The sequence below is a fragment of the Dromaius novaehollandiae genome, chromosome 13, assembly GCF_036370855.1.
Source record: "Dromaius novaehollandiae isolate bDroNov1 chromosome 13, bDroNov1.hap1, whole genome shotgun sequence".
Classification (NCBI taxonomy): Eukaryota; Metazoa; Chordata; class Aves; order Casuariiformes; family Dromaiidae; genus Dromaius; species Dromaius novaehollandiae.
Window position 1 is genome coordinate 6,590,428 of NC_088110.1, and position 25,927 is coordinate 6,616,354.

General features: G+C 41.0%; 1 protein-coding gene across 4 annotated transcripts in view; it reads right to left on the reverse strand.

The window, feature by feature from the left end:
• The window catches only part of FTO (FTO alpha-ketoglutarate dependent dioxygenase), a 340,085-nt gene that overhangs the window by 56,894 nt on the left and 257,264 nt on the right, over positions 1 to 25,927 (reverse strand). For 3 of the 4 annotated variants that reach the window (XM_064519526.1, XM_026102229.2, XM_026102226.2), the window contains 2 exons: positions 25,059 to 25,196; positions 17,341 to 17,434 (listed from right to left, as the gene is read on the reverse strand). In XM_064519526.1, the coding sequence (XP_064375596.1) occupies positions 17,425 to 17,434; positions 25,059 to 25,196 (148 nt within the window). In that variant the 3' untranslated portion in view covers positions 17,341 to 17,424. Of the gene's footprint in view, positions 1 to 17,340; positions 17,435 to 17,457; positions 25,197 to 25,927 lie in introns of those variants that run through there. The other variant, XM_026102227.2, reaches the window with a different exon arrangement.

Below are 25,927 nucleotides of genomic sequence, written 5' to 3' on the forward strand. Positions count from 1 at the left end.
CATCAGTGCTGGTTTACATAAACAGGAGTTCCTAGCTGGTTCAGCAGGCTTATTTGTCACATTCAGGAAAAACACCTTTAAATCTTGACTAAGATGTCTCATAAAAGCAAGCTACATCTGTGGTTCTGGTTTAGCTGCCAACACACCTCTTCGGCGTCCAGAAGCTATTGCACTAGCCACCATGATGCTCAGAGCGTCACGTTCCCCTGCCTGGGCTGGGAGGTTGGTACTAAGGGGCACTCGCTGCCACGCAAGAAAGCCAACCCTTCATCTGTCGTATGGCGCCCGACAGAGCAGCACCCGGCAGGGCTGAAATCTCACCTCAATCACAGGACTGCATATCCTGTATGTTTCTGAGGAAGGAAAGATTTTCCCATGATTGATCTGACTACGGGAATGCTTTGCATACCACAATAATGCAGGTAAAATAATACTTTCTGAAACTTTTTGGAGAAAATAAGGAAATGCAATGTGAGAACTCATCAACTTCTGGACGTTACAGATATGGAACTTGTTCAGTGTAATAAAAGAATCATGGGAAAAGCAGAGGCAGAGGAAACAAAGCAAAGAAGGTACTCAACATTACCATGGCATATAAACCTAAATTCAAAATTTTAAGTGTGAATATTTACCGTTAGCCCTGCAACCTCAAAAATGCCTCCAGCATATGCATGTCATTCATGATTTTCTACAGTTGTAATTCAGCATGCTGTTCAAGTTGGTGGGAGAAAATCTGTGAGGAGAAAGGGCAACACCGAACAAGGGTAAAATTAACCTTGAAGTAACTAAGGCTTGAATCCAACTTGCTTCCACGTTAAATGGATTTATATGTCCTTTGCGCTGGAGTTTGTGTTAGACCCCAACTATACTAGTTAAGAGTTTACGCCTGCAAGGCTGATCCCAGTGAGGGAAATTTTGAATCTCACGCTGCTTCTACTCCAGTTTGGTCCAGTTAATTGTACCTGGCACATCCTCTCGTTAACCCCATAACACCATCACTCCATTCACTGGTTTCCAGTCATGACCATCATGCCATTGACTGGTTTTCTGTCCACTTTACATTTCTTCACAGGGTAAAGAGGCCTATGCAGAGGTCTGTGCTGTTACAGCCAGGGTTTAAGATAATGGCAGATGCATGTACTGGACTTTCTTTAGGAGTTATTCAAGCCAGAGTAGGATGCTCTCATCTGAGCCTGTTAGAAAGAGAATGGCTACCACACAGAGCACATGGGTTACACAAGCAGCACATCCATTGCACCCTTACAGTGAACCTTTGCTCACCCACAGACCACAGTGCGTCCACCCTACAGTGCAGTCACACGTACATGTGGCCAAATACAGGCCTCAGGAATAGACGGAGCCTAGTAAAGGTGCAGGAGCAGAGCTTCAGATTTGTAACTGTAGACATCCATGAGTGCTGAAGAAAAATGAGTTTTCATTGCTCAGTAAAGGTTTTGTGCTATCCAAATGTGCTATCTCAAATGTTAGTTTGGTCTGTCTATCAACTTTAGAGCCCTCGAATACATACTTAATCCACTTGTTCTCTGGTTATTTTCTTGACCGGATTCTTTTTTTTTAAGTTGCTCTGATTTTCTCTGAAAGGCACATCTGTATGAGCCAAGCCCTTAGTTTAATTTTTTTTCCCATATACAGTGTATGACTAAACTGACAGTCTGTTATGCGGGTCAAATGAAAATCAGGGAAGGAAGAGACCTGAAACTTACTCCTTTTATATGCTGTTTGCAGCCACACATTGTGTTGCATGACCTTTTTCTAGGCCTTCTTGGATTTTTTCTCCCTTCTCACTCTGTATGTGATATGGCCATTGCTGGAATTATGCTGCAGCCCACCAGGATTGAGAGCTAGGTACCTCTCATAATGGGAGGTCAAACTAAATGAAAGTCAGAGCCCCACCAGTTCTCACAGCTGAATTCCAACACTGGATATAACATGGCCAAGGGGAAAATATTGGATTTATTTTTATGAGTTAGTCATAACCCTAATGCCCTTAAGAGGTACTGTGAGAAGTGAATCCATTCATAAGGCCAACAAGGTCACTTTTAACTTGTAAAAATAAATCCAATATTTTTCACTATGTCTTATTAAGTTTGTACAATGCAGCAACCACAGTGGTCTGTTTTAAAAACGTCACTTCCCACAACCGCTTATATTGCTTTTTAGCATGCTTCTCATCCCCCTTGTTCTTCCACTCCTCAGCTCCTGCGAGGTCTGTATTGTCTCTTCTGACTCCCTTTGTTAGGGCTTTGAGATGAAACACATCCTGTTACTGAAAGTGCTCTTCAAGTTTTATGCTCACCCCTTGTTCCAGTACAACTTTGTTGTCACCACTCCTTCTTCTTTCCCCTTTACGTTGGCTTTCCTCTCCATCTTTTCCACATAGCATTAGCCTTCACAGACCTGTCTCAGTGTCCACTGCTGACTGAGCGACACTCAAGACAAATTCTAAATAGCATATATAATCTGATGTTTAGCCTGGTCTGATATATTGTCTAACAGGTAGCCTATTTCTAATAACTTCTAAACCTGAGTATTTTTTTCCTCAAGGCTTCAGGAGCTTTACATCTAGCGGAGAATGGGAGGGCTGGGAAGCAGATGGGAATGCTTGTCCCAGCCCATGGAAGGTGCCATTCCAGGCCACGGGAAACCCTGGTGCCCTCAGAACGGTTTGAACTGAAGAGCATTTGACCCCACTGACAGCTAAAGACCATTATACATCTCCTTTTTCCCCCTGTATCACATGCCGTAATTTAAAAGCAAGTAGGAAGAAGCAGAGGGAATAGAAAGGCACTGAGTATGAGGCAGGGTGGAACAAGTCTGCAAAAGTCTTATAACCAAAGAACACATTTCAAGTGACTGCCAACACACACGGGAGTGGGAAGATTTGGGGATAGCACAGTCACACTTTTTTGGCAGCACTCTGTGCCCACTGGAGTCTGAGCAGCTGAGCCTCAGAAAGGGCCTAAGGGACTACCAGGGTGAGACAGCTAGTATTTCAGAGGTGGGGAACGACAGAGTGAGATACTCATCCCTTCAAAACGTAGGTGAAATAACATTATTTCAGGGATGACACTAATACTGTGCCACTAAGAAACTAAAGGAAAGCGGCAGATTAGAGACCATGGATGGAGCAGAACAGTTTGCTATCAGTATCTTTCAAATTCGTTGGCCAGCTTCTGCTTCTGGAGGCTTTAGGGGCATTAAAAAAATCCCATTAGAGAATAAAATCTTTTTCATGAATTATTAGGTCTTTTCATATACAGTTGTTCTACATTAAATTGAAGTCACAAAAACAGCAAAATCTACTAAATCTATTAAAAGGAGATTTCTAAGTCCATCACATTCTATTGCTTCCCTTTAAAACACTTGAAGGAAGGGCTGGTCTATGCCAGCAATTCTCTCCAGAAAGTATTAGCTTCTTCCCTGCAGCAGTATTTAAAATTTTCTGAAGGCGATGAAAGAAACCTGTATTTTCTCTCCCCTTTAAGATCAAGCAGAATGCCATGCAAGAAAACCAAGCTGTGAACAGTTACAGGAACTTAAAAAACCTGTCTCTCTTCTTGATTTTCCCATTTATCCACCTGTATGTTCCTATTCACTTAAATGTGATGATACCTCAGTTTTCCTGGTGAACATAGAGCAGAATTTGGCTTTGACTGATCCATAAATCAGGTCTCTTTACAACCATAATTTGCTCTCCCTTTATCCAAATTCTGAACTACAATCCTTTCCAGTAATGATTTTCACTCACTTTGTACTAATGTAAATGATTGCATAAGGTACAAACCAACTGAAGCTCTCCAGCTATGTATCTCAGTGAAAAAAGGCTGTACACAGGCAAACCAGCTCTAACAGCTCACACACAGTTCTCCTAAAAACGGCAGGGCCACATCTTTATAATTTCAAAGCTTCAGCTCCCTGTTTGAGTAGCAGCTCCAGATCATATAGTGCAATTTAAAATCTTGGCACTTGGCTTTCAATAATTCCCTGTTAGATTACTGTCTGTGAAAGAGTATATAACACAACTGCTACAAATGCTGGGAGCAAAATCTTCAATAACAACTTAGCACATATAACTTTCCCAATTTCCTGCATCTACACCACCTATCTCTTTACTCTGGTCTGTAGCAGCTTGTTTCTTTATTGAACATCTGCCTTGGGATCCCCTGTCATAAAAAGTAATAAACACATCAATCCAAAAGAAAGAGTATTGCATGGCCCAAAACTACTTAACCAATCAAATTGGCATCTGGTAGCATGAAACTAAAGAGATAAAACTCAGAGGTGCTTTTTATACAGAGTATTTCTAATGATATTACACACCTGCTGCCATTTTGCACACCTAGCTGCTTGAGTGCTCCTAATAAGTTAATCATAGTATCTAGCACCAATTATAGATTTCAACCTTTGTGGAAATACTAAGCAATGGGATTAATTTGTAAATCTGCTATCTCACTGATATTTGACAGCTATTGCTTTGATTCTCCTTTCTACAAAATACAGATGGATTGTCTTGGGAAAAAGCATTCTTTACCTAAATAATAATAAAAAGCACAATAAAAATGCCTTGTAGCTTATTATCTACAGGCCCCACCACTTGTCACTGTGACTGTAATTATAGTTGTTCTAGTTTCCCCTGCAGGTTTTGCTAAACAAACAACTGAAAAAGATACCTAAAAGGAAAAACAAAAGCAATTTATGCTCTTCAGTTATCTTAATATTAATATCCATAGATTACTTGCATAGAGAGTAGATCAGATCTAATCTGGCACTGGAGTTGCTTGTAAATTAGAAATTACATTTACTTCAGGTGTGTGTTGTTTGCCCAGTTCATATCCAGCTGTAAATTAGAGCAGTTTTGCCTTTTGGGAGAAAAAAACTCACTTTTGAAATGTGCCTTATTGACTGTATAAATTACCAGCAGCTGATCCGTGAAGTAGATTTGAAGGCAGAACTGCCTATAGGCAACTTGCTTTATTGATTGTAGATTGATATTCAGTTGATTTTAAAGACAAGCAAAACAAAATAAAGCTGCAATGTAATTGCTAACTCTTTGTAGGAATAACAGAAACATTATCTTGCTTAATACTGTAATTTGGCAAGCTATTTGTACTTCATCCTCACACTCAGATTAGTATATCTGGGCGAGCTTTCTTTTCACTATTCCCCTTCGGTGAGTTTGGAAAGGTGAGGAGGGGATGGCGCCTGCAGCCAGCCTGAAACTCTGCTTCGTAAGAGCCCCACAGCCCTGGAGAGGGGTTGCGCTGTTTCTGGATAACTTGAGGTTCTGTATTAACGTATAGCCTGACATGTGTGACCCTTAGCAAGGAAAGGATCTCCGCTTTGGGTCAGAAATTCTGACCAAATATTTTGCATACTATATTTTCTTTTAAAGCTTTATCACACTAAAAACACAGGTAGTTCCCTAAGCCATATAGTCATGAGTTCTTATTTCCTACGGAGTTGTGTCTCATAATTTAACCGCTGTGTAGGTTATCTGATTTCTAACAGGACTGAGTTCTCAAAACAGCTTTTTCCTTACGGGCATTAATAGTGTCTCTTTTCTAGTTTCACAAAATCTGTAGAAATTTACCCAGTCCTTTGGTTAAATTTGGTTTCAATGGGTCCTTTGGTTAAATTTAGTTTCAGTAGGTCCTTGGGTTTGAAAGTGAATAGGGTACAGAACTAACAGACACGTATGTGTGAACACACAGCACAATCGCAAACATCATATTTTTCTTAGGAAATTAGGCTAAACAGTTTATTCTTCAAAAATAACCTCTACTCAAAAACTTAGAAAATTGAGGTGCAAAGCACTGGCCCTGATTCAGCAAAGCACTTACACCTTCTGTCAACTGGAAAATTCATGCAACTTAAACTTAAATATATACCCACGTGGTCTGCTGGTCTGGGGCTAACATGCACAATACCTAGCCCAATTTTACTAATAGTGTCAGACTGACTGTTATTACAAGCAAACATGAGTTAATAATGTGTGTCCATTGTGGATAATTCTTGAAAGCTTGAAATATGTTAGCTTTTACATAGCCAAAGCACTTCAAATAACATTACCCTTCATTTATTAGTGTAAAACAGAGGGAGCTGTGATTTCCCCGGGATTACTAGAAAGCTGTTTTGTGAGCAGCAGAACTAATGAAGCCTAATTTCCCATGGACTGGAGTTCTTTGTCACCAAAATCCCTGCCCCTATCTCCTCACCAAAATAGCTCAGCTCTGTCCTTGTTCTTTTTAATGTTTCCTCTACATAAGAGACAAGAATATACTGTGAACGACTGACCACCTGGCTGGTCCAAATGGACAGTGCTGGTCAAGTTCTGCTGGCTTCTCCTCAGAGGAGACACTGCTATACATCTCTCTTCTTTTGCCACCTTCCAATTTTCATAAAAATTTCCGAAATTTCAGAACTTTGAGACTCGAATTTCTCTTTCATATTTGATTAAAATTCGCTGCGAACTCGGAAGTTTCTAGGACAACTCAGAGGTGGACACACAACGAAGACGCATTCTTAGGAGCTGCTTTCCACTTAGGAGACAGAACTAAAAAGTGTCCAAGCGAGGGACAGAACCTGTCTTCCCAAGCCAGTGTTTTATTCACAAGGATGCCAAAGTGTTGCTATACCTGGAACAGACATGCTGAAAAATTTCTGTGCCTGAATTTAATTCCTCTATTAATCACAGAAAGTAAGTGTTCATTCATCTGCTGCACCAAAAGCAACTGTCTACTCTGCAAATCACTACAGTAAATTCAGACTCATAGAGGAACATTCCCACCTACCTTGCAGCCTTTAGGCACCACCACGAGCTTCCTCCAGCCTCTCCGAGTTGCTCCCATCCCATTTCCAGCTCATTCCATTGCCCAGACACAAGGCTTCTTCCTGGGCAGCAGGAAAAGTACACGGAGCTTGTGCATATTTGCTTCCAGGTCCAGTTAGCTCCCTTGCTTCCCCTGTCATCTTAGACTTACTATAGCTGTGGATAACCATATTCTTTATGGCTCAGGCCCAAAGGGGAATGGCATGTTGTACATCAATAAATCACAAACTTCCCCTGGCAAAGGAAGCTATTCCTGTGCAAGCCCACATTTAAATGATGACCACCTTCATGGCTCACACAAGGGGATTTAAACAAGGAACCCACTAAAGCAAAAAACCATATGCTGCTTCCACTAAAAACATCCCAAATACTCTAACTGCAGATAGCATCACATGATATCTCCTATGGACTAACTACAGAAGGAACTTTTAAAGCACACTCACCAGAGTGTTACATTTGTAGAGCTCTTAGCTTGATGAACTGCTCGTTCCTAACTGGCACATCCCAGTTTTCCTGTAATATAAATATTCAAGTTACAGCATCTGGGGGGAGAAATAGCAAACTGCTATTTCTACTACTCCCCAAACTGCTATTAGGGGAGAACAGGAACTGCTGTAAGAGCCAAAGATCACACCATGAGCCCTGGCGCGCAGTCTGCGAGCCAGCACTCCTTTGTCCCTCACTGCTGATCAGCTCCCTCCGGATACACCCTGGCAGGAGTGCGCTCCGGAGGGATGGAGCAGCTCCCTCTGGATACGTCCCTGGCAGGAGTGCGCTCCGGAGGGATGGAGCAGCTCCCTCCGGATACGTCCCTGGCAGGAGTGCGCTCCGGAGGGATGGAGCAGCTCCCTCTGGATACGTCCCTGGCAGGAGTGCGCTCCGGAGGGATGGAGCAGCTCCCTCCAGATACGTCCCTGGCAGGAGTGCGCTCCGGAGGGCCGGCGGAGGCGAAGGCCCTGGCCGAGGAGGGCCAGGCGCGCGCAGCGGCAGGGCCCCGCTGCCTCGGCCCGGCAGCACCCTGGAGAGAGCACGGTCGACCACCGCAGTCCCGGCGCCGGCGCTTCCCTGCCCGCCCCTCGCATGCCACAGCCCAGATGTGCAACTGCCACCTTGGAAAAACCCTCTCCTGCTCCTTAACCTCAATATTCACTATGCAACTGCACAAAACAGACCCCAGTAAATACACAGTGCTTGCAAGATACGTTTAGTATTTTATACCTAATTAATAATGAAAACCAGTGGGCAGATCACTGATAATTACATATAGCTGCTTCTATTATGTGGCACAGTTAATTTTGATGGATGTGGTTCCCTCATTAACGTTTCAGGGGTTCTCTGCTTTCTGATTACGCTCTCTCTAAAATTGTTGTCAAGGCCGCTCGCTTGAGGAGGGGAACTGCAGTGCAGTACTTCATTTCAGAGCACATTATTCAATGATGGGCAGGCAAAATTACTTCACTGAGTGTTTATCTGCCCTCCTAATGGAGGTAAGGTCTAAAAACCTTTCCCAGTATGACTCTCCTATGCTTAAGTACATGAGTTCCCTGAGCTATTGAGTTTGTCTGCTTTTTAGCATTGGGCATGGCACAAAGATTTATGTTGCTCTGTGTGACCATACCAATCATCCATCACTATTAGTTACAATAAAATCTATCTCCTTGTTTTTAAAAGCCCTTTGAATTAGATTCCATTATGAAGTTAACATGTCACAGATGGTCAAGTGCTTGTGGCATACAGAGGAGGCAAACATTCCTCACAAACATCTTGGTGATCTAGGCTTCTAGGTCTAAGGGAAAGTCAAGGGACTTAGGTGACTAAAGATGGTATTTTTCTCAGTCAAATTTAACTACCTGAAAGTTCTTGAAGTGAGTTACTTAAGCTCTCCCTGAAGGCAACGTGAAGGGATCAGCTTCTTCAGATAGGCCATTCTATCCTGAAACAAACATCAAAGATAGATGGAATGACTAAACCTCTGGAGCTGCCTTTTGCTTTCTGTTGGTTATGGAAACCATCTTAGAATATTGACTTAATTGCCAAAAGATCTTAACTTAGAGAAGATGAGTTTACAGTTTTTCCCCAGAATGAGACATCTACCCAATGCAGTGGTCCTCAAATGATGATAACCTTGAATGTTGAAGGGAACCAGATAAAAACATCTTAAGGGAATTCATAAAAATCTGATTTGCGCTAAGAGTGAACATGACTGAAACAGCTTTGTCTCTCACAAAGGAAACAGAATAGGCTGCCTCTCTTCCTCATCTCCAGAATTTCCGTTAAACTACATCTAGGTGAGAAGGCAGCACTTTGCTTCTATTCAGAATAAGAAACACGAAAGTATATTTATGCCATGCAAAATCCCTCCAATAAGGCATCCAATTGTACATATGCTGCATCTTCTTTACCACTGATGCATCCCATTGCCCATTTCCTTGCATTATGTTTATATTTTTTGTTCAAGCTGCCATGATAAAGCCACATGCCCACCAAGTACTACTGCTTCTAAATGCTAGTAATGGGGCAGGCCTGCAACAATGAATATGGTAGTTTTATTTCCAATATACATTTTTAAATTGGGATCTTTGTATTTACCATCTGGTGTTTGAGTTTGCAAATTCACTTAGATCCCATCTAGGCGTAAACAGGAAGCCTAGATATTTGCTTCTGATAGGAAAGCTAAAACAGTGTTCTTACAGAATCATTTCCAGGACTTGAAGCTTTAAGTAAAATATCAAATATTGCATGCCTTCCAACTGAGAATAGGATACAGATAAGATATGATCACAGTGTTACTGTAAATTAAAACCGTATTTTATAATACTTTCCTTCTTCTTGGATCTACACAGAACTGCCTTAATCCAGACTCCCCAGAGCACAGATCCAATAGAGCCCTAGTCCCTGACTGGCCACTAAGTGCAACTACAATGTACAGCACAGACAAAACATGTTCCTTTATCCCTAGGAAAAGACTTGGCTCTTCTCCCCCGCCTTTGAAGCAGGTCCCCTTGTCTGTAGGTAAACAAGGACAGCCAGGGACACGTGGAGTGGTACAGGTTTTAAAGGGTCGGGTTTGGGACCAGATTGGCTCACGCGTGCAAAGGGTAAGCACGACGGCAGCTTCGGTGGAGGAGAGAGCACAGCTCTTGCCAATACATCCACTTTCAAGAGCAGAAGTCACTCAGTCAACCATACCTTGGCCACTTCTCAGCTAACACAGAAACATACCAAAACAAAAGAGTCTAAAGGAATTTATTTCCTTTTAAAAGAACTGTTGGGCCCTCTCTCACCTCCCCCAGAATATTGCCATTGCTTGCTGTCAGCTGGGTAAGAGCATTAGCATGGTTCAAAGACAGACATACTGTGATATGCTTGCACAGGATGCCTTTCTGGGATCAGATTTCTACTCAGTTTTTGACTCATATTCTAAGAAGACCCTACTTACCACGACCACCATAATGTTGCTCCTGCAGTATGCATAAACCCTTTATTGACTTCAGCAGTGGCATACCCACAGGATGTCATCAGCTTAATTCTGCTAGTTGTATCTGGTTTTTACTGTTAGAACCTTATCCCGATGACCTTTTATTTATTTATTTTTAAATCAAACATATTAACTGCATTAATGCTTCACCAGCCTTTCTTACTGCCCATTCCAGGAAGCCCCACTGCAGTGAACAACAGGACCTTATTCAGCAGGACCTTATTCATTCCACACGTCAACAACAGCCCTCTGAATGACTCTCGCTACTGATCTGATTGTGAAGAAGGTAAAATCCTAGTTTTTCTACTGCATGGCACTTTAAAGATAACCCCTTTTATTAGAGCTTGGTTCAAATCCTGGGCTTTCAGCAGTGTTGCTCAGAGGAGCATTTGGTTTTCTCTTTACACCGTATTTTAGTGAATGTTGTGTTTTATAAGATAAAATGATAAATGGCCTGACTTAAATGACCGGAGGGTATCTACTTTCCTGCTACTCTATTTAAAAGGTTTCTGTGAACATTTTACACACCTTATTGTGTGACTGTGGCTGTCTAATAGCAAAGGAAACAATAGCCTCTGATGTCCACAAAGGCAGGGCATACCACACAGGTGCCATGTTTTACAACACCACTATATCTTGTCATTCAGAAGTGCTCCCTGAACAAATTGCCTGTCATATTTTAAGATAAAATCTGACAGTGCCAGAGCTGACAAGTAGTCCTCAACCCTGACATACAACACGGAGCTGAATTTTGCTAGATTCGCTGTAGATGGATTTGTCTTTAGAGATTCACAGCAAAGCCAACTGCTGGCAGAGCAGCAAAAATTATTTCAAAACATTGCTACTAAGTGTCAGACTTTATTAAATGGTTGCTTAAAAAAGAGAAAAAGAGGTTCTGTGTTAGCTTTAGAAAAGAACTGCATAGAAATGTTTTTACATATTTTACTTCTCTGTAAAATAATGATGTACATTCTTTCTAAGTAAAAGAAAATACTGCACGACATTTCACCAAATATATTTTCATTGCTCCTTAACACTGGGATATATTTACACTACAGGAGCCTGTGTTTTTTTTAATCTTTTATCCTATGAGGTTCTGAAAGCTATGTACAGTAAATAAGAATTAGGAGAGAATCACATACTCTTTTAGTAATTACAGATACACTGTTCAAGTAGCTACTGTTGAGAGTTTGGAGATTTTGCTTTAGATAAGTAAATACTGTTACTTCAGTACTACTTGCATTGGCAATACTGAAGGGAATAGAGGGGTTAGGTTATATAGCTGGTAGATACAAATGGCAGAAACGATGGCAGATTGGCAGAAAGGTGGGGGGTACTGTAGAGGTGTGTTAAAATTCCAGCGCAGAATTGTTTTCAAACGAACCCCCTTTTGCTTTGTTTTGGGTTTCTCGGCGCATAAAAGAGCCACATAACATTCATCTGCTTGTGCAGCTCTTTGGACCCATTTTACGCGTGCATTAGATCACTGCGCATTTAAATCCTTCCTTGACCGCCCAGTGCAAAGTCTTGCATGTGTAATGGGTGAGATTTTTCTCTTCCTTCTCATTCACCATTAATAACGAGCTGTATGCTTGCTCTCAAGGAGAAAAAGCCCTCAAATATTACCTACAGTTCAACATTCCACATTTTGTGAGATCGTTTCAGAGAGACCTAATGCGGAAGTATCATTTCACACACGCTCCTAGTCTGGTGACGAACCACCGTAAATCGAACATCCCAGCAACACGGCCAAAGCAGCGATGCCCACCTACGCAGCCTTACCGGCACCTCCTTCCCAGCGCTGCCCAGCTCTACGCTGTGCCCTCCACAAGCCTAGTTTGAAAATATTCTAGTTTAAGTTAATACTCAATGAAGGGGAAAATAGAGAGGCCGCTGACACACCTAAAGCGAGTACAGTAGATATTACCCAGAGCTGTCCAGGGACAAGTCAAAAGACCGGACTCAGAAGGGAGGACAGAGGTGAGTCTAACCAGCAATCTCAAAAGACAGCCGTTGTTACAAGCACAAACTACACAAAGCTGAACTATGTTTCTTTGAGGAAAGCGAACAAGGATATATTAGGATGCCGAGCAGGCAGCGTTGCGCAGATACAGCAGAGGCGAGCAGGGAGAGCAGAGGCGTAGGAAAGACAAACAGGGAGAGAGGAAGAAAGGGTAGCCGGGAGGCCTGCCCAGCCTCCCACGCCGGGCAAGAGCAGGCAGGCGAGAGCGACCGGGCTGCAGCCACGGCTCTGCAGGGTTTGTGGTGCCGCTGTGCAACGGCTCCTGACAAAGCAGTGCTATGGCAGGAGCCTGGGCAGTGGTATTATGCAAGAGTCCTGCACATCCAGAAGGGATGGTTGATGTTAGGTAAGCAAGGAGCAATGACTGGACAGCTTACTGCTCCATCTTCCATGGAAAGCTGGCATGTGGCGTGGCTGGAATCACAAAATTGAGAAATTAGTGCCCAGAGACAGCTGAGTTCTCAGGTACTGCCCATGAGTCCAATTTATATTTTTGCCATTGAGCTGATATGGAAATCAGACTTTGAATTTAAGAATAAATGGGCCAATATTCTGGGATGTCTTGTCCTTTCTGGGAATCAGTAACCTCAGAAGGGCAAACAAAACACCCCTGCATCTGATATGCAAATATATGTGAGCTCCAGGGGTGCCTCTTGCAATTTTTACCTGCTGGATAACAAACTGTCTGTTGCCATCCCAGCTGCGCTTAGCACAAGAAGAAAATAACTCTGACTTCACGGAGGTGACCCTCATGTGGACAAATCTCACTGTCTCCAGTGGAAGAGCTGCCCATGGGAGCTGCATCTTCCCACTCACAAAACTTTTCCACAGCACGGACATCTATTAGTCACTACAACACTACAAGAACAAAGCTCCCTGACTACTCCATCATCCTGTATTTCCTATAAAGTATGGCCTATATGTAGTAATTCCTAGAAAGTATTCCTATAAAGTTAGGAATAGCATTAGTAAAAACTGTTATTGTCTTTCTCCTGGGCTGTATCAAGTCTTATTTAAGGATGGATCCTCTCTCAATTTCTTGTAGCAGCACTTTACTGGGACACAACCAATCCATTATGGGAGGAAGACGCGCTGACCCCATTAGCCGGGCAGACCTGCATTTGAACTACAGACCTTGGAGCAGCCTCGAGCCAAGAGGAGCTAGCTAGGGCTACGGGGTCTGGAAGGGGTGCATCCCTGGAGGCACCTCTGCATGCAGTGCTGTACCATACGGGCAAGTGCCAAATGCACATTGCAATAAGCAGCTGAGAGGACAGTACACCCAAAAGGTGATTGAAATGAGTGAATTTAAGGGTTTGCAGATAAATAAAAAAGCTTGAAAACTGTTGCTTTGGACATATACTTTGTTTAAACACCAGTACTGGAAAGAAACTCTGCATGATCTAAAAACCATACATATTTAGTATATATTGGCATGAACCAAAAATTAGTTTGTAACATGGAATTTTTTTAAAAGACTGCTCTGTTCCCAGCTTGCTTTGTGCATGTTTGATTCTGGCCCTCTGAGAGTAGTGGAAGCTGAAATAACACAAGAGTTTGTAACCTTTAGAGGTGGTAATGTCATAACTTAGTCTTAGCTAGTTGTGCTGGTGAGCTGCTGGGCAGGTGAGCTGCTAGCATGTGCACTAGTGAAAGTGAAATTAAAGTGCTGCTGCACAACAAGCTTTGCACTATATTGAGTTTTCTTCTACCTGCTGGGAGTTTTGGTAAAAGAACAATAGATCTAATAATATCAGCAAAGGAAAGAAACTAAGAAACAGTGAGCTCTTCAAAATAAGTAGGTCAAACCACAATCAATTTCCAGATTTGAAATTATGTTTTTAAAATGTGTGTTTAATACAAGACCTTGTTCTATGTCTATCAAGTCAAAGCTTGTAAGGTTTAAAGTTCCTGAACGACTGCTTTATCAGGTAGCTGGAGTTAGGCCCCAGAGGTTAAGCAATAAAAGGGAAACAAAAATAACTTAACGGTTTCTGCAGCTAGTCGAACCCAGCAACAGCTCCTTAAACAGCCTTTACATTCCTAAGGTTTGAAATGCCATAAAGCCACAAGATGCATTGAAAAGCTATGAATTTGCTAAGTAGGATTTCACTTCCTCTTGTTATTAGAGGTCATTAAATTTATTAGATGTTAGTAAAATCCCTGTAAACAGAAAATATGAAGGCTTATAAAACAGTGCTATTTATTTTCAGCCTAATAACTAAGACGCAACTAGGAACAGGATCATAACAGTTGCCTAATTTATGAAGTGCCATTAGTTCCAAAATTTTAGTGGTACTTATGGTGGATGCATTATGCAACAAATTTCGCTCATACCCAATGAAACAAAATATAATTGTTCAGAATATAAGTAATCACGGAGGATGTAATATAGATCAGACTGGAACTTGCATATATGTTATCTTTGATAAGATGTAAGATGATTCAGATAAAAACTCTCAAATCACCCTCTTCACTCACTGAAAAAGCAAGTATCCAGAATGATAGGAGTTTTACAAACTTTCTCCATTTCTTTTTACCTGCTCACAAAATCAATTCAATTCTTTTATTTCATGATGTTCGTTCTTTGATTTGAATGATCTTGGAATAAAAAAAGATAATATAGTAAAAACATTTAATAAAAAACACTTCTAGTTATGAATGTGTTATAGCAAAATAAAGACATTGACTGACAGATGAATTGCACATCTGCAACTTCAGGAATATAACTTCAGACCTTTTAGTTCAGAAACGTAAGACTTACACTGAAGGGAAAGAAGAATATCTCTTAGCTATAGCTGAGCGTACACCCCTGGTGGCAAACTCTTATTTGTAGGGTGATAAATGTATGCCGGAGGTCCTGCCGTCTGTGATGCAAGGACAACTACAAGTCGCTCTCCCCAGAGAGGACTTAGGTTTTTATGACAGCTTTTCTGCAGAAAGGGTGGAATTAGAGTAAAATTCCAAATGCAACATGCAATGCTTAATCAGGTGATACTAACCAATGCAGTGCAGAGGGGTTCTCCTTGAGGTGACAGACTTTCCTTCTCGCTTATTCAACAAAAGCCATGATGCATCTCCAGAATTTGGAATGAAACTTTTCTGCTTTCTCCCTGACTCTCAGTATTGGGAACCGCTTTTTGCCACTGGGGGCTGGCCTGCATGAGGGGCTTTGCAAGCAACTGCATTCCAGAGGCAAGTTTTCAGTTTTACTTCTTTGCAGGACACATTCCTCCCATGGCACCAATGTACATCAGGTGCAGCAACTATCAGTTTGTTTCAACTCCGTTGCAGCATGAGTACCTGGCCCTCCTTAGCCACCCGTGCAGAGGAAGCATCCTGATTAGTCTCTGCCTCATTTAAGACAAGCTGTTCTTGAGTGAAGAGACTGAAAGAGTGCCTTACTTACCCCATAAGATGCTTACCCTTGAGTGAAGAGCAGTGAAGTCTCCTTGTGTTCATATACCTCCCAAAAGAGTCTCCTGTTAGCTGTACCTTATTTTGAAAGGTTGCTAGTGCCGTGCGTTTTCCCCATTTTTATAAAAAGTTAACAGACAGGAAATTCTAGGGAATCTTTGGCTCTGAGATAGCCAGAAAAAAGGAACAGCTAAAGGAAATCTAGATCCCAGGGAAATGTGGCTTGATCTTGCTAGATAAATGTAATGTATCTTAAATATGTTTCACAATAATACTGGTTTCTCAAATGGGCCTTTCTGCAGTTGCTCATACACTCACTTTTTTTGATTAAGTCAACTAAACTTTTTCTAAAGCCAAGGAAAGAATGTTCTAGGCTGAGAAATCAGGTTTCTTAGCTCTTGGATGCCTTGCTGACTCTAAGCTGGAGAATTTGTGAATAATGCTCTTCGTCAACTCTTTTTGGCTAGAAGACTCCATTCCATCCTGGCAAGCAGTGACCTGGCCTCTGTTATTCGTGCTTTCGTCACCTCTTGGCTGGAATCTAGTAATGCAGAATAGCTGGGCACACAGCCTTTGGCATTAAGGCAACTCCAAGTACTACAAAATGCTGCAGTGCATCTCAGCAACATGGGCATGTGCACATCAAATCTGTCTGCTGTACTCTACAATGGCATTCTACAGAATATCTAATAAAATTCAGAGTATTGGCTTGCTCTGTGATCTGAGTCTGGGGTAGGCTTAGACTTTAGGCTATCTGCAGCTCTGAGACCAAGGCTACAGAAGAATACTCCATTCTTTTGGCACAGAAGAACCTCCACCAAAAGCTGCTCTGAGTGGGAGATAAAACTGAAATGAAGTTCCCCAGAAACAACAGACTTCACAAATTTCACCACCTTTTTCTCCATGTGCAAGACACATTTCTTTGAGGTTGCCTTACTTAACATAACTACATGTTTTAAACTGCAAACTCTACTGCAAAAAGCTTATAGCAAATGCACAGTTTATATATGCAAACTGCTCTCTGCAGCGCTGTTAGGCACTGAGTTACTAGTGATCACATGGTACAAGAGCTCAATATGAGAAGTGTGAGCTTGCATAGCCAGGAGAATATCTCCTAAACCTAGCAGTAGAGCCATAAACTTGCACTGAGCAAAGCACTATTACAGGGGTAAAAGTTAGTCATTTTTATGGTATGACTCCTTATGGTATGACTGTTTTATTTATGGCATGACTCTTACCAAAATAACAGAAACTAATCTTACCAAAGTAACAGAAATTAATCTGCCTTATTAGAACGCCTGCAATATAATCACGATTTAATTACATTACGTTCAGCGATAACAACAAATTCCCCATTATCTCTTTTAACTATTTACCACCATTAAATTGTCAGCCCAAGCAAATGAGGACAACAACGCCACCTCACCTGGGCCTGTGATACAGGTAAGGTACAGAGACACTGCACTGAAGAGTAGATTCAGGGCATCTTTGAATTTGCTGCTTTGGAGAAGCTTACCTCTCACTATTAAGCATATAGGAAACTTAAAGAAATTAATTCCTTCATCTAAGCACCTGAAGTTAGACGGCGGGAGAAGCACACTCCTCTTACCCCATCTTCTTCCATCCACAGCAACAACCGGATACTGAAGATGAGAGCTAACACCTTCTGGAGGACAAACGATAGACAAATAGATTCTTTAAGTGGTTTATTTTATAAATGTGAGCAAATTAACAAATGCATAATACATAAACTTAAATATCACAGTGCATCTCACAGTGCTATATAAATAGTCCTTATTAAAAATCACAAGTAGCAGTAGCAAGCAAGCAAGTAGCAAAAAAGTCCTATTAAATTGGCTGGAAAATAAATGTACTTGCAAGCATGCTATCTGATACATAGTTTTTAGGTTTTCTTGCTTTGAAGTCATGTCAGCCTAACAGAGAAAACAACTTGTTACTAAAATTACTGCTAATAATGGCACAAATGGGAAAGAAAGGGCATCAGTGGACAGAAGGGAGAGAACAGCAATGAAAGAATTGTGGAATGCTTTGATAATGTTTGGGTAATAAATTATTAGGATGTTCACCAAAATAACTAGAGAAGTAGTTCTCGCAGTAAAGTACTACCAGACCACAAAATAAGTACGAGACAAAAAGTGCTAACAGGTGCACAACAAACAGTCCAGTGTGTGCCAGCAATATATCTTCACCTTGATAAATAGCATCCAAATACCCACAGGGTATTTTCTTAAGAGTTTCCTAGTACAGCAGTTACATGACCTTGTAGTACTGTCCAGTGAACATATTTAAAACACAGCTAAAAGCGTGTGTATATTCTTTTCTGCATATTCTCCATGGAATAATTTAACAGTTCCAATAAAATTTACCTTTGCCCATTGAGGGCACGGGGACTTGGAATGTGGCTAAAACATTCACTGCAAAGTTTAATCAAACATTAGAAGGCCTGAAAGATCTCTAAGATCTCATTATATTATTATATAATAATTGTGTATAATAAAATTGTATTAAAATGCTGTATATTGTCATAAAACTAAAACGTATCAATTGTATACTATATAATTCTGTGTTGTATTTTATATATTATGCATTATATGAGGAGAATAGATTCCAGTTTCATGTTCAGATCCCAATCTATTTTTGGAGAAAAAAAAAGTTCTACAAGAGCAACTTCAATCTGTAAACTGAGCTGATTAACTGGAAGTAACTGAGACAGAGCAGCGACAGAGCCTTACATTTGCTCTGCTGCAGAGTTAGCATTCAGTGCCCAGCTGCACTTTTGCCCTCTGCCTCAGTTTCTCTGTGTAAAGCATCCTAAGATCTGAAGATAAAAAGCCACTTTAAAATATCAGCAGAACTAGTTGGTAAATTTTTAGTAGAATTTTCAAGGAAAGGACCTTGGAAAATTTCTTCCCATTTCATATACACTACAGCTTGATGGATACAATGAAATTGGAAAAATCTGAGAAAAAACTTCTGAAAATATACAGAGGATTTCACTGCATTTATTTTTTCATGTAGACATTTACCTTCCACATGAAATCAAGCTTCTCAGGACTTGCTGGATAGTAAAAAAAGCCCTAGTCATACATGCTTAGTTTCAAAATTATCTTACTACTCAGAGAGAAAAATAAATGTACACTATATTAAAAACAATCATCACTGCTCTTTAAATGATTGGATAGTTTAGCTTTGAATGCAATTCAACCTAATAGAGGCTTTAATGGCTTCTGACAGATTGTTCCACTGATCAAGGGACGAGTATGAAAATAACTGCTTACTAAACCCTGATTTGACTTTAAGAAAAGAAAACTGAAGGTTAATGGTAAACAGAAGTTGATTGTTCACATTTTCACTGAAATAACTCTATCTGACCTGTTCTTAGAACCACTGAAATAAAGGATAATGGGAATCCTATACACCTGACTTTCTACTTTAGCCTCTAATCAAGGGGACTAATCAGACCAAGATGTGTTGGCATGAAAGCAAGTATTTGAAGATACAGAGGGGGAGGAGAGCAACATTTGTGACCAAATTCTGATTCATCATGGACAAGCACTGTAAAACCAGTGGGTATTAGAGGATATAAACTGTAGAATAGTATGTCTTTTTCTACAATGTGAATTATGAGCGCGAGAAGGAAACCATAGATGTTTAGGCAAGTCTTCATGTGTGTGAAGTGCTCACACACAACATCAGCATTTTAACGTAATCAGTTTATCAATTATTTGTTGTCTTCCATTTGACATACTATTTGGCCAATTGTGCCACCTCAGTAAGCACAGTGTTTTTACAAATGTATAAATTATCTTCCCTTATTTCATGAATACCCCAATTTAATGTGAAAAGGAAAGATGAATGTAAATTAAGATGCAAGCCCAGAAAAATGGGATGACTCTCAGTTTGGACTGGAAAGAGAAGAGAACAGATTGCCTCCGCTCTCACTCTTGGGGCACAGTCACAGCCAAAATAGAGCAGGTTGGGAGGCCTCAGAGACATCGAACATCAACCTTTCTGCCTGAGGGTTTTCCCACTACCTGGCTAACAGCTCGAGGAGTGCAGGGCTGAGCTCTGCAGCCTGCTGTGGGGAGCGCGCTGGCTGTCCTGGTTGGGACAAGGAATCTCACTGTGAACAGGGTGTTTTGTCTGTTTGTCTGAACCTTTTCCATAGCAGCTCACAGGCCTGGTGGGATAGTTCAAAAGATGAGCCGCAACAACTTGAACCTCAACACGAAACAGATGTTGAGTGGAGGTACCCGGTCCACCGAAGTCTGGGAGGACAGAGGTGGAGGGAGGAGGCGGGAAACGGGGACTGGGCTTTCTCATGCCTGTTGCTGCAGTGGAACAACGGCTTTTCCCGATGCCTTAACCTTGGCACAAGACGACAGTGGTCAGCTCCCAACAAAAAGCTGGGGACCAGCTGTCGGGGGTGAAAAGGAGGGTTAAGGAGCTAACATTAACTTTGCACCAGGTGGTAACAATTAAGACAGAGGGTATGACCTGCACTGTACAAGTTACTGCTCGATGATTCCCATATGACTTAAGTTAATAAAGTTGTGGCCTTGAGAAACCACATCCCTTGCATCTTGTGTCTCCTCCCCTCCTCTCATCCCACCTTAGACATCAGCTTCTGGGCTAGTTCCATCTCTGTTACATTAAACCTGTGTGAGGCACTGGAATTTGGGACAATGGGACAGCACTGCACTAACTGCGATATGAGCAATGCCCACTGTTAACATGCCAGAATCTTTCAGCTACATTTTGTGATGGATTTTGATATTTTTTTGTTCCTTTTTTGCTGTTGTGGTGGCACTGGAACCCCTGAATCTGTCCTGCAGCATTAAGAAGTCTAGCGTGATTTGAAAGGACATCTTGTTAAGTAAATCACTTCATTACCAGTGAAACTAAAAACTATTTCTGGATGATAAGATAACTGAGTTGGATATCTATTACGCTGCATGTTACTCATCCTGGACATTTTCCAGTAGGTAATTACTCACGGCATTCTTTTTTACACTTTAGATAATAAGACTCTTTCGTAAAGCTCAGAGCATAAAAATGGTGCCTTTAAAATCTACTGTACTGGGATTAATATTTTATATTTACTTAACCTTTTAACAACAAGAAAGAACCTACATGATAAAATATTTTCATATGCAGAGATATGAATAAAGCATTATGAAAACATTTCTAATTTACAAGGCATAACACAGCAGTTTTCTATCAAATACTTAAAAATGGCCTTTACCTTTCATCCCCCAAACTACAGAAACAATAAAAGGTTTTCATTTTTTGCCAACATTTTCCTTCTATCAGTGTAAACCAACTCTGTATCAGATTTTTTAAAGAAAGCCCCTGCCTTGAGCATTTCATTTGTATTGGTTCCATGTTTAGTCAGTAGCTTTTGTAAAATTGATGAATATTGTCTAAAGGCAAGTGCAGACAGGCAAACAGATCTGTATCTTCTATAATCCATTTAGCCTGACACACACGTGCAAGTGAACTATTTTACCTTAATTCTTTCATGGCTGATGAAAAGTAAATGTAAGCAAAGTCGTGAACTTCACCATTTGAAAAGAATCACCGAATCTAACATTAGAAGTTAATTTGTGCTTCCCCCTCTCCGCTGAAACAACCTGACCTTGGTCCTCAGGCATCTAGAGTATCCAGACTCGGCAAACAGTTGCTATACATAGAGCATCCATTAGAGGCTGTGTTAGGAATGTTTTTTAGCTCATCCAGAATGGCAGTGTGTATTCAATGCTGGAATATGAGTGGATTGCTAAGGGATCTTTGCAACATGAGCTAAATTACAATTATTCAAATGAAATAAAGAAAACTTTGAAGTATTTGTCTGTTTCTAGTAAATACCTCAAACATAGCAATAATTACACTTGACCACTCAGTTTTCTTTTATAGATATTTACCTGTAAGGCTGTTCTTCTCTTGGGGTACCTTTGGTACTACATTTTCAAACAGTTGCATCAACCTTACTAATGCCTTTGCCATCAGCTCTTGTGGGCTTTGGAGAAATGAAACCTTACGCTGCTGTTTTCCCCCTGAATTCAATCAAATTACACTGATTTAGATGATGTGAGACTGGAAGGCAACACAGAGCATTAATCCTCTTTAACCAGTCAATTATTGGTATTTTGCCAGTGAATCTTAGGTCTTACCCATTCCAAAGGTTTTCATTTGCTTGAGTCTATGCCACTGCTGTCCATGGCTTCAGTGAGTGCTATCTGACTGCACTGAGGCTGGTGGTACAAGTTCAGTTAATTCACTGGCTTAAATCCTCAGCATACACAAGCATGTACTTTTAAACATTCTCTTATTGCTGCTCCCAGTCTCCTCATACAAGAGAAGAAAAACGGTGTTTTTTCACTACTGCTGGAAATAATTTTTTGCCAATCATTCTTTAATAGCTGTGCTTCTACTTCAGCTGCAAACTACAACACTGATGTGCCTTCTCTACCCTTTATGGCTGTCAGATTCATTTCAATATTGTGATCCCTATGGTTTCTAGCAGTGCCTAATTAAACACAAAATAATCATAAAGTAACAGCATAAACAAACAATCCCCTCAAACCCTATGTTAACAGTGTTACATCATTAGCTTGTTTGAATTCATCTTGCTCATTTCCAAAGTAATATCTGTTTCTGTGAGAACTGCGTTTTTCAAAAGCAAATTCCCACATCTTCAGCTAGCTTTTCTCTAAGTGATCTCCAAAGTAAACAGTATTTAGTGTGGCATTAATCCAAATATATGCCATTTGCCCACTGGTAAAGCCAGCCTTAGGTAGTGCAGGAAAAGAAAAGCTATGCCCATAAAATAGCATTCTTTCAAAATACTAAGAAAATTGTGGCACAAGAGACAACAGCTAAATTGTGGGGATCAAGGTTACAACATAATGAAACCTAATTTAAATAATAACTTGTTCTTTAAAGAAGCTTTACATTCCAAAGGGTGGTTGACAGCTTTAGCAAAAGTCCAGGAATATAATGAATATACTTGATCCAGGTCTTCATCCTTTTGCTGCCGTAGCTATGTCAAGGGTGTTAAGAGGTACAATCTCTACTTGATATAATTGTCCTGGCAAAAGCTGGTAGGTGTGGACACAGTTTTATACCAGTAAAACTGAATTTTTGCTCGCACAGCTTCTTTAGCTCCAGGGAGGTCTGGCATATGTTACACTGTCAAAAATACAGTTTCAGCAGTACAAGCCTCCTCCGCACACAGAATGCTTTGCCAACAGAGTATGCTGGTATACTCTGAGTAAGCCTAGGCTCAACAGCGATGTTAAACAGAAGATTAACACAGGAGGCATATTCCATTTCTTGGTGGCAACATCAAGTGCTGAATCTTAAGGTTTTTTTGTACTGGTAATTCAGACTGAGTGCTATTTCACTATAATATAATCTTCTTCTGCTTTTTATCACAATGGAAAAGGCATATACCAGCTGAAGTTAGAACAACAACTTAACGAAATGAAAAAAACCCTCTCTCATTCAGTAGTGTCCCTGTACAGTCGAGCATAGAATTATTCTTTTTATAGAATGTTATTACAAAAAAGATCTCAAGCAACTTCATTTCTCACAGTCTTCTGATTTTGTACTCAAGGCTAGATCAACATAGATGCTGCAATGCCCAGTATCACACAGCTTAAATCTAACTTGCCAGGGGGCCTGACACCCAAAATGAAACCCCCCACTTAGGTCCGTCAGCTCCCTAGCTAATGCATTGGGAGACCTGGCCTCAGGAAGGATTCCTGACAGGCGGAGCCAAGTAAGGTTTAGGAACCTAATTCTGAGCTCCAGGGATCCCAGGAGATAAGATTCACACTGGAAATCTCTCTTGGAGTTCGGGGACTAGCTCACCTCTGTGAGACATAAAGGATGGATCACTCCATTCTTCTAAAAGGAAGGTGGATGTGATTATGCATCAGTTAAGCGTCACCCCACAAATGGGAGACAGGACTTATATGCCCTCATTCTGAGAAGGTCCAAATCCACATCCTCCAATTTCCTAGAAGTGCCGGAAAAGACAGACTGCAAGCTGCTCTGGCACAAGAGCACCCTTTCTAGGGTAAGTGTCCTTGAGGGTCTGGGTATGAAGTTTCTAGTTTGAAAAGGGTTTTAAGACCCAGACATCAGCACTAGCATTGTCAGTCATTCTGGATAAAATTGTACAGCCATGCAAAAAATACCCAGGGATGAGACTGAGCTGCAGCCTGGCTTGCCCAACATCCAGACTGGACATGTCAGATATCCTACACACACACTGTCACATCATTTTGCACATGAACAGTTTAGTAGTTTGGACTGTTTCACACTTTGAGATGACAGGTGCCATGAGAGGCTGGCTTAGTACAGCCAGCATTGTGCTCATGGCCTGCAAAATCCTTTAAGTAGACTAGTTAGTAGAGATTTCTTACAAAATACAAAAAATACCACTCAACCACCATGACCAAAAAAACACAGGAAGAGAGAGGACGATTCTCAGATGCAAGACAGGTACTCCTAGGGAAGGAGCAGAGGTGGATTCTGACCCTTGCTTGCCCAAGGACTCTGAACACATTTTATTTGATGACTGCCAAGTACTCATGGATCCTATCCAGGATGTAAAGGAATACTGGTTTGGGATACCCCAGGATCCATGTCAGGACACTCCTCCAGGAGTTTGTCATCTGAACAAATGCTCTAACAAGGAGCCACGGCATCAAGGACTTTTCCCACAATCTCCCCCAGCTCTGTCTATACCACTGAACAAAGGTGTCCCTATGCCGTGCGCACAGCTCTGCCCTGGAGACGTCCAGCAGGCTTACTCCAAACTCACTCCAACGGCTCCTCGTTAGCGGCAAGCGAAGGATGCCTATGCCTTGTGTTGCTGAAACCTGCCGAGCCAGAGGCAGTTCTAGGCACTCGCAGAAGCTGAAATTCAGATGTCAAGGGAACTTGTGGAAACATATATATCCATGGGTGCTAGGGTTGATGGGAATTACAGGGGAGGAGGGGAGAACCTAGGCTGGTGTTCTGGACTTCAAGTTTTAACACCCACGTGCTTTTGTAGGTATGGGGCCCGGTCTTTTTTATTGTGAGACAGTAACTGAGGTTAGAGGCTGTGTGGATGCTTGTAAGAGCACAAATTTGCACTGACACATAAAACAACACATGACTGAGGAATCATACAGACCACTCTAACTAAAAGACTTTTTTCCAAATGATGAGCATTAATAATTCTAGGCTGGAAGGTCACCTATTATGCTACCTACTGAGCAAGACCTTGTAGATTAGCAATTACTTCTTCAAGATCATATGGCAGAGGCATATTACTGTCATCATCTATCCAGAAGGGATGGCATTCCGGTTTCTGGTCTTCTGGCAAGCTCTCTGCTGCTTGTGACTGGCATCTGAAAAGAAAGGAAAGCAGAACTACTTAACTAAAGGTATACCAAGAAAGTGAATACTTCGAGAGGACACATTTGTGCATTAATTTAAAGAGAGAGGTGAAAATAAAAAAGATGACTACATCTTCTGAGCAAACGGATTGCTCATTTACAGTGAAGTTGCTTTGGTTTCTGTTGTAAGCTTTGTATTTTCTATAGGGATTTCTCAAAAAGCCAATCACAGAGAAAACTCAGTTAGTGTATCTTTATATGGTGAATTATTTTTTCATTATCTCAGCTGTTATTTAAAGTATGTGATTAAACCATTATCAGATTTACATGTTTGTGGGTTTCCAATGTATTACTAGATTATTGAGAAAGATTAAACTGAATTTACTGCATTAAGGTCAGGGGGGATAGATTAAACAATATTAAAGAAGCCAGACTAGCTTTGTAGATTCTGGAGATTTACAAGTGTATCAACCTCCTTAGCTCTGAAAAACGCAATATAAAAAGAGAAAATGCTATAAAGATAAATGGAAATGGAGGTTAATAACAACTTCCAATGATGAATAGGTGGGCAAAACTTCAATAAAATTAAATTAAAAGGTTAGTGTACGTTAGTCCCCAGAGAAAATGTTTAAATTACAGTGTTTTTTATTAAATGGATTATTCATCAATACTAGTGAAGTCTAATTATAATATTCAACTAAACTGCAGCCTGCAGAGGAAAGTTTTATAAGTGGCAACCATCA